Source organism: Carassius carassius, chromosome 7 (genome assembly GCF_963082965.1).
Source record: "Carassius carassius chromosome 7, fCarCar2.1, whole genome shotgun sequence".
Lineage (NCBI taxonomy): Eukaryota > Metazoa > Chordata > Actinopteri > Cypriniformes > Cyprinidae > Carassius > Carassius carassius.
The window spans coordinates 26,519,036-26,533,129 of NC_081761.1; the positions used below are offsets into that span (position 1 = coordinate 26,519,036).

General features: G+C 39.2%; 1 protein-coding gene across 8 annotated transcripts in view; it reads left to right on the forward strand.

Annotated features, from left to right (window-relative positions):
• Window positions 1-14,094, forward strand: part of tenm3 (teneurin transmembrane protein 3) — a 289,016-nt gene that overhangs the window by 229,374 nt on the left and 45,548 nt on the right. For 4 of the 8 annotated variants that reach the window (XM_059554325.1, XM_059554322.1, XM_059554323.1 and 1 more), the window contains 4 exons: window positions 6,396-6,419; window positions 7,444-7,464; window positions 8,530-8,676; window positions 10,336-10,552. In XM_059554325.1, coding sequence (XP_059410308.1) covers window positions 6,396-6,419; window positions 7,444-7,464; window positions 8,530-8,676; window positions 10,336-10,552 — 409 coding nt within the window. The remainder of the gene's footprint in view (window positions 1-6,395; window positions 6,420-7,443; window positions 7,465-8,529; window positions 8,677-10,335; window positions 10,553-14,094) is intronic. The other 4 variants (XM_059554320.1, XM_059554321.1, XM_059554326.1 and 1 more) reach the window with 1 other exon arrangement.

Here is a 14,094-nt window from a genome sequence, read left to right on the forward strand (position 1 = left end):
CTTTGAACTTGTTTTGATTGCATATTCCCTTCGTCTTTCTGCCTTTCCTCCGACTGCTTTGTCTCTTCCACCTCAACAGGAAGTGGACTATGAGTGTTTGTTTTGTTTTGTACTTTCCCCCTGACCTTTGCTTGCTATCAAAGCAATGATATTTTCATTGCCGTTGATGCAGGCATTCACAGGGTAACAACTATTCTAAATGACAGCAGTGTCTCCCCACAAGCACTAAACTCTGTGTATTAGTTAAATCTCAAAGCAAAAAAAAGTCATGCTATATTGGTATATAATATAAAATTTCTCTTTTTGTATCTACTTAAACTGAAAATCTACATGTTGCCGGGCAGTTGCTTAACCGTCAGTCACTAAATCTGTTTAAGTTGTTAGCCTGTTGGCTACATCCTCCACCAGCTCAACTCTCAGCAGGGTACGTCAGCTGCTCCATTACTCAACACGAGTGATCGAGGTATGCGGCCTCGTTAGCAAGCAGGCCTGTTTCGCCGGGCAGCTTTATGAGAATCTGGCCCAACATTTTGCTATTCATCTTCCAAATTAGCACGGTTAGCACGTAATTCTGTCATGCTCTTCTGTTCAAGCCAGCCACCCACACACCACACTCTCACCCTGACTCCAAACTTTACCATGCAGAAATTCTTGCTGAGTTTGATCACTTAATGACCTTGTTGCTCTAAGTTTAAACATTATAAATGGCAATAAGCCCTTAGAAGACCAAATTTTAAATTACATGTCAGTGGTTTTCATGGATTGGTCAATTTGAAAGTTTCATTAAAACTGAGGTGTGTATGTAATTTCTGTGCGACTAACATCACCAAATGGAATAGCAAACATAATGACTGTTATCAAACATGTTTGCTGAACACTCAGCTCGTTTGTCTTTGGTCAGCCAAACAAATTGTAATGACCTGAACTCACCATTGGTCCAACCAATACTGCGATCCGATTGCTCAAACAAAAAGAACAATGTGTTGATACTTTTCAGAGAACTTATCCTACATATGGCACACTTATAGTTGTCCCTGTATGTTGAGATGTGATAAGTATTTTAACATAAAAAATGACATACTTTAAGTTTAAAGTGTTTATGAAGTATAATGCATTGCAAAACCGGGTTTGTTTACTTTGTGTGTGGCTTTCTAGAAATTGAATGACTGAATATATCTCTTTAGGCCAAGGTTGATACTTTGTCCCTCTTTGCTGAGTGCATGCATTGCAGGAGGTGGAGGTTTGTGTGTTTGAGAGAGTGCGCAAGAGGGAGCTAAAAGAATTATGGTACCTCATACATCATATGTGTCAGGCTGAGATAAGGGGCCTCTCGGTTCCACATAGGGGTGTGTGTGTGTGTGTGTGCGTGTGTGTGTGTGTGTGTGTGTGTGTGTGTGTGTGTGTGTGTGTGTGTGTGTGTGTGTGACCTTCCCTGTCCCTCTACACCCACTCACTCTCATTAGACCTCTTCACAGTGAGTCCACACACAAACACCCCTGCATTACAACATACTTGCATCATCATTCTTTCACACAAAGACACCAGACACAGGCACTGTAAGACAGCTCTCACACTGACCAGCAGCAGCCAGACATTCTCAGTACTGTTATAAAATGAAAGCATTTCAAACGTAAGGGTTGTTTGAAATCAAATGTTACACATTACATGGTGATAGTAGCCTCAATTCATTTTTGGAAATATATGACAATTTTTCTTAGCTGTATGGAGACTTACAGCAAATATATGATTGGGACCAATCTCCAGCTAAAATTAGAGCCACATGAGAAAACATGATTGGGACCAGTCTCCAGCTTAAATTAGAGCCACACACACGCACACACACACACACACACACACACACACACAAACACACACACACATATATATATATATATATATATATATATATATATATATATGTGTGTGTAAAATACCCAGTGGTGCCTTATATGAAAGAAAATTCTGGAAACCTTAAATAGAGCCAGTGGGATATCAGGTTTGAAATACTGTGATAGAGTGTGTCGTGCAACACCTAAAACCATGAATGTAAACAATCAATAAATGAAAGATGATAAGCAAAGGAGGGCATTTTAGATGAGAATCATTTAAATATATAGGAAATTAATCATAGTTTTTTCATTAATGTATAAATCTTTTAAAACGAGACAAGGAAAGACCGTAAAACTAATCTAATGACATGGCTCTTTAGGAAACTTAATGCCCATATAAAAAGCTCATTTATATTGTGGTATTCGATTTACTTAATTTTATATCATCAGCAAAATCTAGAATATTCAATATATCACCGAGCCCTAATCCTAACTGAATATTAGAATCTGTAATGTGAACTTATCCAGACAGTACATCAGATTTTTAAAAGATGGCTATTTGATTTAGCTTAGTGTGACATAGATCTGTTTATTCATTTGGAAATGATTGGGGAGCTTCATAAGAGGGGGAGAAGGAGACCAGAAGTGTGAAATATTTCTCACGACACAGAGACCCAAAACATACTTTCTGCCAACTGCACTTTCTCTCGTCAGAGACTGAGATGCTCTTTTTTAGATTACTGGTTATTTCTGGACTTGTTGGAAGTTGTTAACAGGACTTCTCAGAGCATGCTTCATTTAGTGGGTTGAGCTACATTTAGTACTTTTTGTGTATCTTAGCACTAGCTACTTGTAGCATTTAGCTATTGGATCATGCAGTAATCATACATAAAATCGCATCTATAGGAATGGAAATCCACCTTTCAGATAATAGAGCCAATCATATTTTAAATGTAGAACAATTTTAGTAGTTGCATCACTGAAAATAACTACTAAGTGAACTGAGTGACACTAGTTTAAGTTAGCTAGTTCAGTTAGACTCACTAAATGAAAGCCTGTTACTAAGATGTATATTTCTCTCTCTACATCCTTTGAGCCCATGCATTCACTTTAGTAAACAAGTTTAGGAACATGATAAATTAAAGTGCTGGCATGTTTAATGTGAATAAATGGTGCATATTCTGGAACAAGAACGTACTTATGTGAGCCCATTTTCTTTGGAAATTTTCTTGGTAATAGCTCTTTGAAAACTCTTCATGACTAAAGAAAATATATTTTTTGTGAAGTGTGGCTTGTCAGAGGCTTCCACTGCCAGACATTTGAGATTTTTTATTAAAACTTGTATGCTTCATTAGGCCTTGGGCCCTTCCAGATCATTCATCAGAAGCACAACTCTTACTGTGAGAAAGCCATGTATTACAGCAAGCTGTGCACACACATCAATCAACCCTGCAGGAGCCCCTTTTATGTGTGTGTGTGTGTGTGTGTGTGTGTGTGTGTGTGTACCCACATAATACATCTAAAAAATTTTAGTAAAACATATATGCTATAAAAGTGCACAAATTGAACTGTTGTGTGAAGACACAAAAATCTTTATTGGAGCAGATCGTTCACTCAGCAGCCATTTTGGTACAGCCCCTAGGCAGCTATTCTGTAGTGATGCCAGCTGAATGAGGAAAGACCGAAATCTCCAAACTACTTGCCATTGTTGGGTTTCATATCAAATCATAAAATAAAATCTGACAACCATAGTATTACAAATTTACTTTTATAGCTAAAGTCTGACAACAAAACTATAGTTTTTAGATTTGTCCAGCTGATAGACATGCACGTTAAAAAAGTATTGGTCACTGGCGGTTTTAATTTAAAGACAGGACTTTCCCCCCCAACATTTGCCATATTGAGCATTGTGATATATTCCATTTATTTCAGGAACAGTGTTACAAGATCCATCAGAAATCATTCTAATACAGTATGCTCATCTGGTGCAAGAAAATCTAAATCTGATCAGTGCTAAAAATGTTTTTGCTGCTTAACCTTTGAATTAAAACTGTGGTACAATAAGAAAATACACTTTCATTCAGCAAGGATGCAATTAATTGAACAAAAGATACAAATTTCAATTAAATGCTGTTTTTGTGAACTTTCTATTTATCAGAACCTGGAAAAATTTTAGTACCGTTTCCACAAAAATATTAAGCAGCAAAAACTGTTTTCAACATCGATCAACCAACATTAATAATTACACAAATGGTAAATGAGTAGCATAATAGAATGATTTCTGAAGAACCAGACACTGAAGATTGGAGTAATAGCTGCTGAAAATTCTATATTTAAATTATATTTTAAAACCTATTAAAATGGAAAGCATTTATTTTAAATTGTAATAATAATTCATAATATTACTGTTTTTACCCTATTCTTGACCAAAGAAATGCATGCTATTCGATCAAAAGAGAGCTCTTTCAAAAACGAATTATTCCAAACTTTGACTGATAGAGTACCTCACGTGCAGTTGAAAACAAACAGCTTCCATTTTACACAGTATTGAAGCGCCTGTCCTTCAAAACCTCCCATTTATTATCACACATGCACACATGCGTACAGACAAAGAAATCAATAGCGCACACTACAGTCACACAAGCACGCCAACACACAACAAAATCATCCTGATCTCCAATGCCCTCAATCCTCCCCTCGCTTCAAACCATGTCAGATAGATGGAGGGTTAAAGCAAAAACACAGCACGCACTGTACATCTACAAATCTTTCTCCACGCTTTATCATCTCAATCACTAATTAATGAAACGCCCTTTCACAGCACATTAATCCAAGCAGGCTCTAAAAAGGGAACGGGAATTAGGCGCCGAATGCTGTTGCTGGTGGCGGCGGTGAGCTCTATCCTGTCATTATGGTGGCGGGCAGGTAGAATGCTGACATGTTGTTAACGTTTGATTAGTTCTGGGCGATGGATTGAGGTGCCCACGAACGTGATTAAAACACATGTTTGGCCCCTATGTCACAATAGCTATACACACAGCTGTGGGGGCATGTATACCACCATGTGGCTGTGCAACGCAATTAGGATAATGGAAATTAATATAGGCTCTCTCTCTTTTTCTCTTTGGAGGAACAGTGATTGAACCACGCTGGACGTGATGCATAATTGTTTCCAGATTAATGTCACTTTAATCAGAGCTCTTTGAATGTGCACGTAAATAATGAAGCATTGATGTCCATAAAGGGATGATTGCCTTTTTTTCCCTTCCCCTCCATCTCTCCTTTACTTACTCTCTCTTTCTGTATCTCCCCTCAGGACCATCAATGTAAATGAACAAAAGTTTGTTGTAATTAGCCAGTAATTGGCTGCCCTCACTGGCATGTTTCCAGTTCGGAGCATGTGTTAGCTTGTGTTTTCATAACCTGCGAGTAGATCCACCGCTCAGTTTTCTACAACTGTCTAAGTTCTGGATCTCCCAGACATAACAGTGAGTGTGTGGAAATGAGACACTGAGGAATTTAATCAGTACGCTCTCACACACATACACACACATGCAAAACCTCTCAATCAGTCTCAACCACACACACTCGTCTTACATTCACACGTAAGTGTATCTTTCTTAAGAACATAATCCAGCTAATGAAGCCTCGGCATAACAGAGTTGTTAAGATTGAATTAAAGGTTGACCTTTTATTTAGGATGATTTGATCTGACTTGGTATATGTAATGTTATGACACGCCACACAGGGTTTCTCCCAAAGCCTTGTCAGAAATCATTCCATTTAGCCACAGGAAGGAGATGATTGCACGCATACACACATGCAGATGATTCAGGGCTTATCCATACAGTATTCCACCAACACACACACACACACACTTTTTTTTTCTCACTCGGGGCCATATAATATTTCACTCACATACTGAGGAGCTCAAGGATAATAGACCTGATGTGATGACAGTGTGAAACGTGAAATAGCAAACATACTGCAGGATCCCTGGACGACATGTCAATCATCAGGATGCAATTTCCAATTAGCCTGTGAGGCCCCCTTTTCTATCAGTACTGTAAATCCCATGATGTTATTTACTAATTTATGCATTATGAGTGATAGTGTCACACATTTGAGAAACGATTTAGGGGAGCATTTAGTGAATACTGAACAGGAAGAGTGAGTCATTTTTTGCTGGTGTTGTTTTTCATTCTTTTCCATAAATGGTGTCACAGAGGTTTGTGCGGGGTACAGGTGGTCTTTGAGAGCCATGCAAGTCCATGCCAAGACCACTCGGTGGATGTGCTTTTGCATTATTTATTCCAGTGTTTGTGTGTTTGGTGCAGTCTACTTTGAACAATAATTTTTCACATATTTCTTTGGGAAAGCAGAAGTCAGTCCCCATTTCTACTCATTTTCAATATCTGTGCAGTGAAGAAAGATGCTTTTTTTAAAAACCAGCAGAGCTTAAAGACTCTTAGTTTCTGTATGGGTGTTTCAGGTTGACTGTCTTTTCACACCTTTTTAACATCCTTTCTCCTCCTTTTTTTCTTCTTCTGCTTGCTCCCTGTAAAGCTCACCCGGAGACGTATGTCCAAGGTACTGTGTCTTTTCTTCTTCTTTTCTCTCTCATTCTCTCTCCCTTGAGCTCTTGTGTCCCGGATTGAGGTCTTTATGACATTTTTATGGCGTATTAATAACCTCTTCTCTCTCTCTCTCTCCTCTGCGTGTCTGCTATTATTGTGACTCTTCATTGGCTTCTTTTTTTGGACTGTCAGAAATCCAATCGAATGTCCTCAGCACTCTCCTTGGCTAATGTTCTAACTTCAGCAGAACATTCCCCCCAACTAAATCACCACATCTCCACATCTGCAGTTTAGCATCTCCTCCGTGTCCCAGAGTAGCAGTCGAGTTCATTTTTAAAACAATAGAAACCTGCACGCAAATGACGATCAGCCATGTTTATTTTACAATGAACTGCGAGCTGATAGTGTAAATGGAGACCAAGTGAAGAGATACTAGCAGATTCTTGTTTACTGTTACTGAGGTGTTTTTGGAAATGATTTCACAGGGCTAAATCAGTGCTAAGCCAAGTGTGATTCCAGACTCGCAAACTAGCATATGGTGCATCAGACCGCCAACTCTCACAAGGCTTTTTTTTTTTAAACATTAAGATGTTTCTTAAAGTCTTACGGGCTTAGTTTGATACTTTTACTCCGAACCTCAATATGTTTCTCACTTGTTTTTATCGTGTATTATCACATTCCATGTTGCTTTTTCTTTTCATTTTCTCACTCATACAATGCTAAACAGACATGGCACATAGCATTTCTCGGTATGGTATTTATTCATGCATTGAGTAACACAATATACACGCCGTGGCAATCCTCCAGACGGAGTCAGCCAAAGTCGAAACAGCTCCCACTCTTCTTTCAACATCTCGCCTTCCTCCTCCTCAAAGCCCCTCTTTCCTTTTCTCCTCTTTATGGTCATTTGCTTCCTTACTCTCTCTTTCCCTTCTGTGTTTTTGTGTTCTGAATCGTCCTTCACTTGGACTCAAGTGCTCAGATTTTTTTTGTTCATTTTCTTTCCCGAATTTTCCTCCCTCCCGGCCCCATAATAGGAGAGAGGATAGGATTTAAAGGTAATGCATACCAAAGCCCCAGGGAGACTGTCACAAGCAATCACTCCGCTGTCTCTCTGTGTCTTTCTTTCTTTCTTTCTTTCTTTCTTTCTTTCTTTCCTCCCTTTCTCCCTCCTTTCAATTTTTTTTGTCTTGAAGCACGATGTCAGCGTGTCTATGTTCTAGTCTCCTCGCTGTATTTATTGTTGTCCTTTATATCTGCCAAATTCATCATTGTTTGTCTTGAACAAGCCACACACAATTATTGACATGCACTCACACACAAAACGCACCTGTGGTCCTTAAGTTTTGTTTGGAAATCCTGTGGGTCCTGTCTCCATGCATCCCGCAGCCTGACCCCTGGTGTTTGTTAGCCTAGCTTCTCCCACAATCCTCCCCTTCCCTCCCCCTGGCCTCTCTTGCTTTCCTCTGATTCCGTCCGGCGGAATGTGACCTGGGCAGAAAGTATAGCGCTGGAAGCACACACTCTCTCGCCAGCTCAGACGTCCACCCTATACTTTATGCCACTGGGATTCTCTGTGTGCCGTAGCTTCACATGGATGCCGCTGCTGATTTATTATTCCTTTACCCTCTTCCTTTGATCTCTCTTTCTAAATTCAATTTTCTTTCTTTTAATGAATTTTTTTTTAAATAAATTTTTATGGGTTCTAATTTGGATTCTTCAATCAGTTATTTTTCCTTTCGGGTCTCACCTTGATTTCCTCACAAATTTCTGCCATCCCTTTTAAATTGATCGGTTGTGTAGAGAGCATCCGTTACATCCATGTGAATCTACAGCCTCTGTGCATCTCACTAGGCCTGTTTGAAGTCCAGCGTCAGTCTGTGTTCACCTTTAATCCTTTACTTTCATTCACGACGATCTCAGTGTATCTCTGTTTGGGTTACCATTTGTGTTTCACAAGTCGAAGACGCACTGTGGCCACGTATGATGATTTTTAATGACAACTTGCAAAGAGAATATGGTCACATAAATATAAAAAGACACACATACTTGACTTAGTCTCAAACACATTTGAAAACACACACATCTGTACTAGTGTATGATGGCTCTGTCTGTCTCCGCAGAGGGATGCCCAGGTCTGTGCAACAGTAATGGACGCTGCACACTGGATCAGAATGGCTGGCATTGTGTCTGCCAACCAGGCTGGAGAGGGGCCGGCTGTGACGTTGCCATGGAAACTCTCTGTGCAGACGGGAAGGACAATGAAGGAGGTGAGGTCACCAGTGACTGGACAGATAAGCGTTAGTAAATTGAAATGGGATGCATCACACATATACGCATATGGAAAAGTATATGTAAATATCAGATAAGTATTTGACAATGATAATCAGTTTTAAGTAGGAAAACCTAAATGTATTACACGTATTTTCTTGTAAAACACCCCCATAATCTTTTGTTTTACTGCAAAAAAAGTTTTTTTTTTTTTTTATTTATAGTTCACTCATACAGAAATGTCAAGCATATCTTGATTTCTAAGAGTCACTCTGTTTTTCACTGTGGTATCCTATAGCCTTCAGCCCATCAGAATATAGCACACTAAAAAATGACCCTAAGACCAAAGACAAGTAAATCTCAAAACTAGAGGTTAGCTTAGAGTCTCGAGGTTACTGGGGGTTTTATCAGGGGAGACTGACTCTATGAATAACAGAGCATCTCTCTTTGCTTACATTTAACAAAAATGACAGGCCTGCTCAAGGGTCGAGTGGCTGTAAATCCTTCTCCACAGATCCTGCATTCAGGGCTTGTTTGTTTGGATACAGAACTTTTTGGTACATGTGTGGTTCCGTGCACGCTTGAGATCCGGCATGAGGTTTGCTCCAGACAAAAATGTCTAGAAATCTTCTCCACTGAGGTAAATGCATGAACCTTTAAACACAGCGCAATTCCAAAGTATTTGAGGAGATTATTTTTCTAGTTGGAGATAATGCGGTCTGTAACATCGTAAATCTGAAGGATTTACAGTCCTCTGGAAGCCTGACAAGAGGCTTTGAAGTTTTTCCAAAGCGGAAAGAAAAATATACAGTAAGGTTATGATATATTCTCAGTCATACAGTAATCGTGCCAGGTATTGCAGATTTCTTTGAATTTGCCTTCCTTTGACTAGAGGTACTGTAAAAAGATGAGAACATAAAGGTCTTTATTTAAACAAACATAAAAAATGAATACATTTCTCCTTAAATACATATACATGTCCAGATCCCATTACGTGAACTCTGTTTTGTGACCTGAGCAAGCTCTGTTAACAGATTCTGTGCTCTCTGGAGATATTTTTTCATGTGCGTGTTGACTTTGGCCATAGTGGACCGGATTTAAAGCAGTGTGAGAGTTCCGAGAGGTCCAGATCTCACATGAAGTTGCATGGTGCTTTTGGCAGGGGGTGCCGGGACACTCGTAAGGCAAAACAAACAGTCAGACACTCTGTCTCGATCTCACCAGAGCAGTGTCAGCTCAGGGTGCAGTCAAAAAACGAATTGGTCTCATACTGATTAGCGCAACAAAAGCGCATGCTTGCGTGTGTGTGTGTGTTTGCACATGTGTTCTTTTACAACTCCCCTGTGACGGTGTGCCAGATGTAAACAGGGCTTTTTATAAACTTGCTGAGATGGATGGCAGAGGTTTATGGCACTTACCTGCGGGAGATCAGATCACATTTCCACACAAAGCATTAACCAGGTGTTTACTGCTAGAGGCGAGAGAGAGAGGCTTGACAATGTGAAAGAAGCAAGAGAGGATATTGCAGTCATGTCTTTGACCCTAAAGGAGAGAACAAATGGGTGGATGGTGTATGAAGTGGTGAGACAGAACACAGGATATACTATAAGTCTTTTGAACACATAGCACCTCATATTTTTGATGTGGATTGTGTGCAGATGGCCTGGTGGACTGTATGGATCCAGACTGCTGCCTGCAGAGCTCGTGTCAGACTCAGCCCTTCTGCCGCGGCTCTCCTGACCCCATCGACATCATCAGCCAGAACCAACCCACAAGCCCACAGCAAGCCGCCCAGTCATTCTATCAGCAAATCAGCTTCCTCATCGGCCCAGAGAGCACGCATGTCATTAACGGAGACAACCCCTTTAACAGAAGGTAGGACTATGTGCTGTGTCTGCTGTAATGAGCAAATTAAATCTCAAATAGTGAGAAGTGTATCAGTGCTTAACAATAAGGATGCCCCAGAGGCCCAGGTTTTATCAGGCAAGTGATGAACTTCATCTTACATTGATCATGTAAACGTATTTAATGCCAGTCCACTGGGTTTTTTGCTATGTATTGAATGTTATTGTGCAGAGTTTAGAAAGTCAATGAAGTTATCCATGTAGATGACAGATTACTTCTAAGATCACTTGGAATAGAAGAAGATTATAAACAAATAAGTCATGGTTCACACCATATGCCGTTTCATTTCCAGCAAATGTTGAATATAGCTGTCATAAAATCCCAAATAGAAGGGTTTATATATATACAATGCCATTCAAAAGTTTGGGATCAGTTTTTTAATGGAGTCTCTTGTGCTCATCAAGGCTGCATATATTTGATCAAAAATACAGAAGGAAAAAAAACTTTAATATTGTGAAATGTTATTTGAATTTCTAATATTGGTTTTCTGTTTTAATACACTATAAAAATTCTATGATCAAATTACCATCATTGCTCCAGTCTTCAGTGTCACACATTATATAATATATTGATATATTGAGATTATATATATATAAAATATATATAAAATCACATAGCTAATAAAAAATAAATAAAACGTATTTGTGGTAAGGCCTGTAGAAATTTTGGCAGCGCAGATGAAGGTCTGATCTACTGACCTGACTGGCCTAGCTGAAACTTATTAAAATAAAATACTGAAGAGCAGCACTTGTTCATGACAGCTTATGATGTAAATTTTATGGATTGCACATGTCTAATTATTTCATTAACTACAATTGATTGACTGACCTGATGTCAGATGATAAGCATATAGATATGCATATTCTGCTTTCCAGAGACCATATCACCACCATTAAAAAAAGACTCCCCACAATTGCTCCTAACAGCCCTCTTAAAGACTTCATACAGTTGCCATGGAAACAGATGTGCTGAAAAAAAAAAACCCATAAGACCCGTGTGACCCGGGTTACAGAGAGAATGATTTTCTGAAGTTGCATTAAAGAGTAATTTACAGATTATGCGGCTCGATTTGCATTGTGTATGTGAGAGCAGTTATTGGAAAGAGATGTTAGATCTGATAACAGCCCGCTTGAATAAGCAGTGCTATTAATTATGTTGTCACATCCAGAGTGTGGGTTTGTCGAAGTAACTTCTCTCAGTATGCTTAAATGGATATAATCATTTCTTAGTTGTCATGGTCAGCTACCTTCATGGCTCTGTTTTACCTTGCTCGTTCCTTTTGCTCTGTCAGTTAAGCACCTGTTGCTATTTCAAGTCCCTCTTTGCTTTTTTGTGCTTTTAACTTAATTGCCTTTTTATTGTGTCTGACGAATATTCAGTGAGTGAGTAAACTCATATCTATTGAAAACTGGAATTAAAAGCACAAAGGAGGTTGACTTATCACATCACAAATGTTCACAGTCACATTTCAGTCTGACTGATACGTGATAAAAATGCAACAATGATCAGTTTGTTTATCTCTTCCCCTGCCTCCTATACATAATTCAATGCACATGTTCTGTTAAGATGGAAATAACATTGAAGTTAGCTTGATTACTCTCAAAAATTGCTTGGCAACTGTGATTCGGTCATGACAGATAACACGATTAGCTACAACAAAGAGTTTAATTGGCCCAATGCCGGTGCCCTATATGTGAGGACATTAAACCTTTAAGTACCTCTGTGGCAAGATAAAGACTGATCTGATAAAAGGAGGTGTAGACTAATGTGATTTAAAAATAAATGCACAAACCCACGCGGGGCACATCTGCACCGAATATCGGTCATTTTGGCTGGAAAGTTCGTTTGGCAGTCATCAAATGTAAGGCAAACCATGTGTACTAGACTCCCTCGTCCTCCCAGCTCATGATAAAATAGAATAATCGCTCGCTAAATATTATAAATGTTTGAGTAAACATTACAGGTTCTGGTTTTTGTATTCATTGTAAAGTTCAGTTTGATTTGTAGGTTTTCATCCTGGACTGAAAACGACAAATGGTGATAAAAGGGCACGGCAGAGATATATATTTTGGCTGACTGAAAAAAGGCTGATATTGTGAATCTGGTTAGATGTATCTCCACATTCTGCCTTCTGGGTCAAACAGGTTTCAAAGAAAATCCTGCTAAGAAACAGTTGCTGTTTGTGTGTTTCCTCAGGGTAACTACCTATTGATTCGCAGCATAAACATTGTAAAACAATACGCCACTGGAGCAAAAGTGCCAGCTCCTCAATTTTCCAGAATTAAGTATCTGTCACATACCCTGTATATCCCAGCAGCCTCTCGCCAGATGTTTCTTCTATGTCATCTTCAGCCATCCGTTCACTTGAACGCCTGGCTCAGCAAACCCCTGCCTGTGTACATGAAAATGTCTTGTTTTTATTTTGCTACATGCGTCCCAGCACTAAGGGGCCTTTTAAGCAGATTAAGCTTCTGCATGATGCATTTTGGCAAAATGGAAGGTGTTTTAGGCAGCGAGGTTTGGTTGGAAAACAACTGGAGCACTGAGAGCGTCAGTGGTCCGGAGAAGAGCATATCTGTGTGATCTCTTTAAGAAAGAAGTGAATAACCTTGGACACATTGGTAGATGTCTACCATAATCCTTGTGAAGGCAAAATTGTGAAGGTTGTTCTTAGAGAGAAGAAAGCACAGAAAGGGAAAGCTTCAGACGCTGTGTATGATCTTTAAAAAATCGGTTGTAAAATCGGTTGTGTATTTGAAATATATCAAATTATTGTTTTCTTTTTTCAGTTTAATTAATGGTTAAGTATTTATATATTTCACTTTTTTTGTTGCATCTATTATTTTTTTAGTGTATAAGAGTTTCCATTTTTAGTTGACAAAAATGTTTTGCTATCTTCATAGCAGTGTGAGTTAGCGATAGTGACCTTGGTTTTGTGGTCAGGGTGCCCTCAGAGTATGTGAAAGACATGCAGAGTGAGTAGCGAGTGTGACGTGTGGTGTTCAGGGCAAAAGAGACAGAAATACAGCGCTGAGGAGGAGGAATTACAGCATGCTTTTAGGACACTCAGGCTGTGGCAGCTAACACTGGACACTATTGTTTTATTATCTCACACAAAGCAAATGGGATTTCTGAGTTATGGTCACATCATGAGAAACGGCAGCTTATTTATGGAATGTTTACCTGTGCGTGTGACCCTAGGGTCATTTCCACACTTCCTTTATCCCAGCTCCAAGTGAGGGGTGATGCCACACTTTGATTCACTGCTGCACTGCTGATTAGGCCCCCAGAAAAACAGTAATGACCTGAAAAAATCCGCCAATAAATGAGGTGTCCTCAACACTCCTGTGAAGTCACTTTCTGCCCAAAACAACCCAAGCTCTAATTCACTTGGTGGCTTTGTTATTTTGTTAGGACTGTCCGTTGATAAAAAAAAAATGCAATTGAATAAGGTATAATAAGAGAAGCACTTATTGAAAAAAAAAAGTAATTGACAATGCAAGATTTCTATG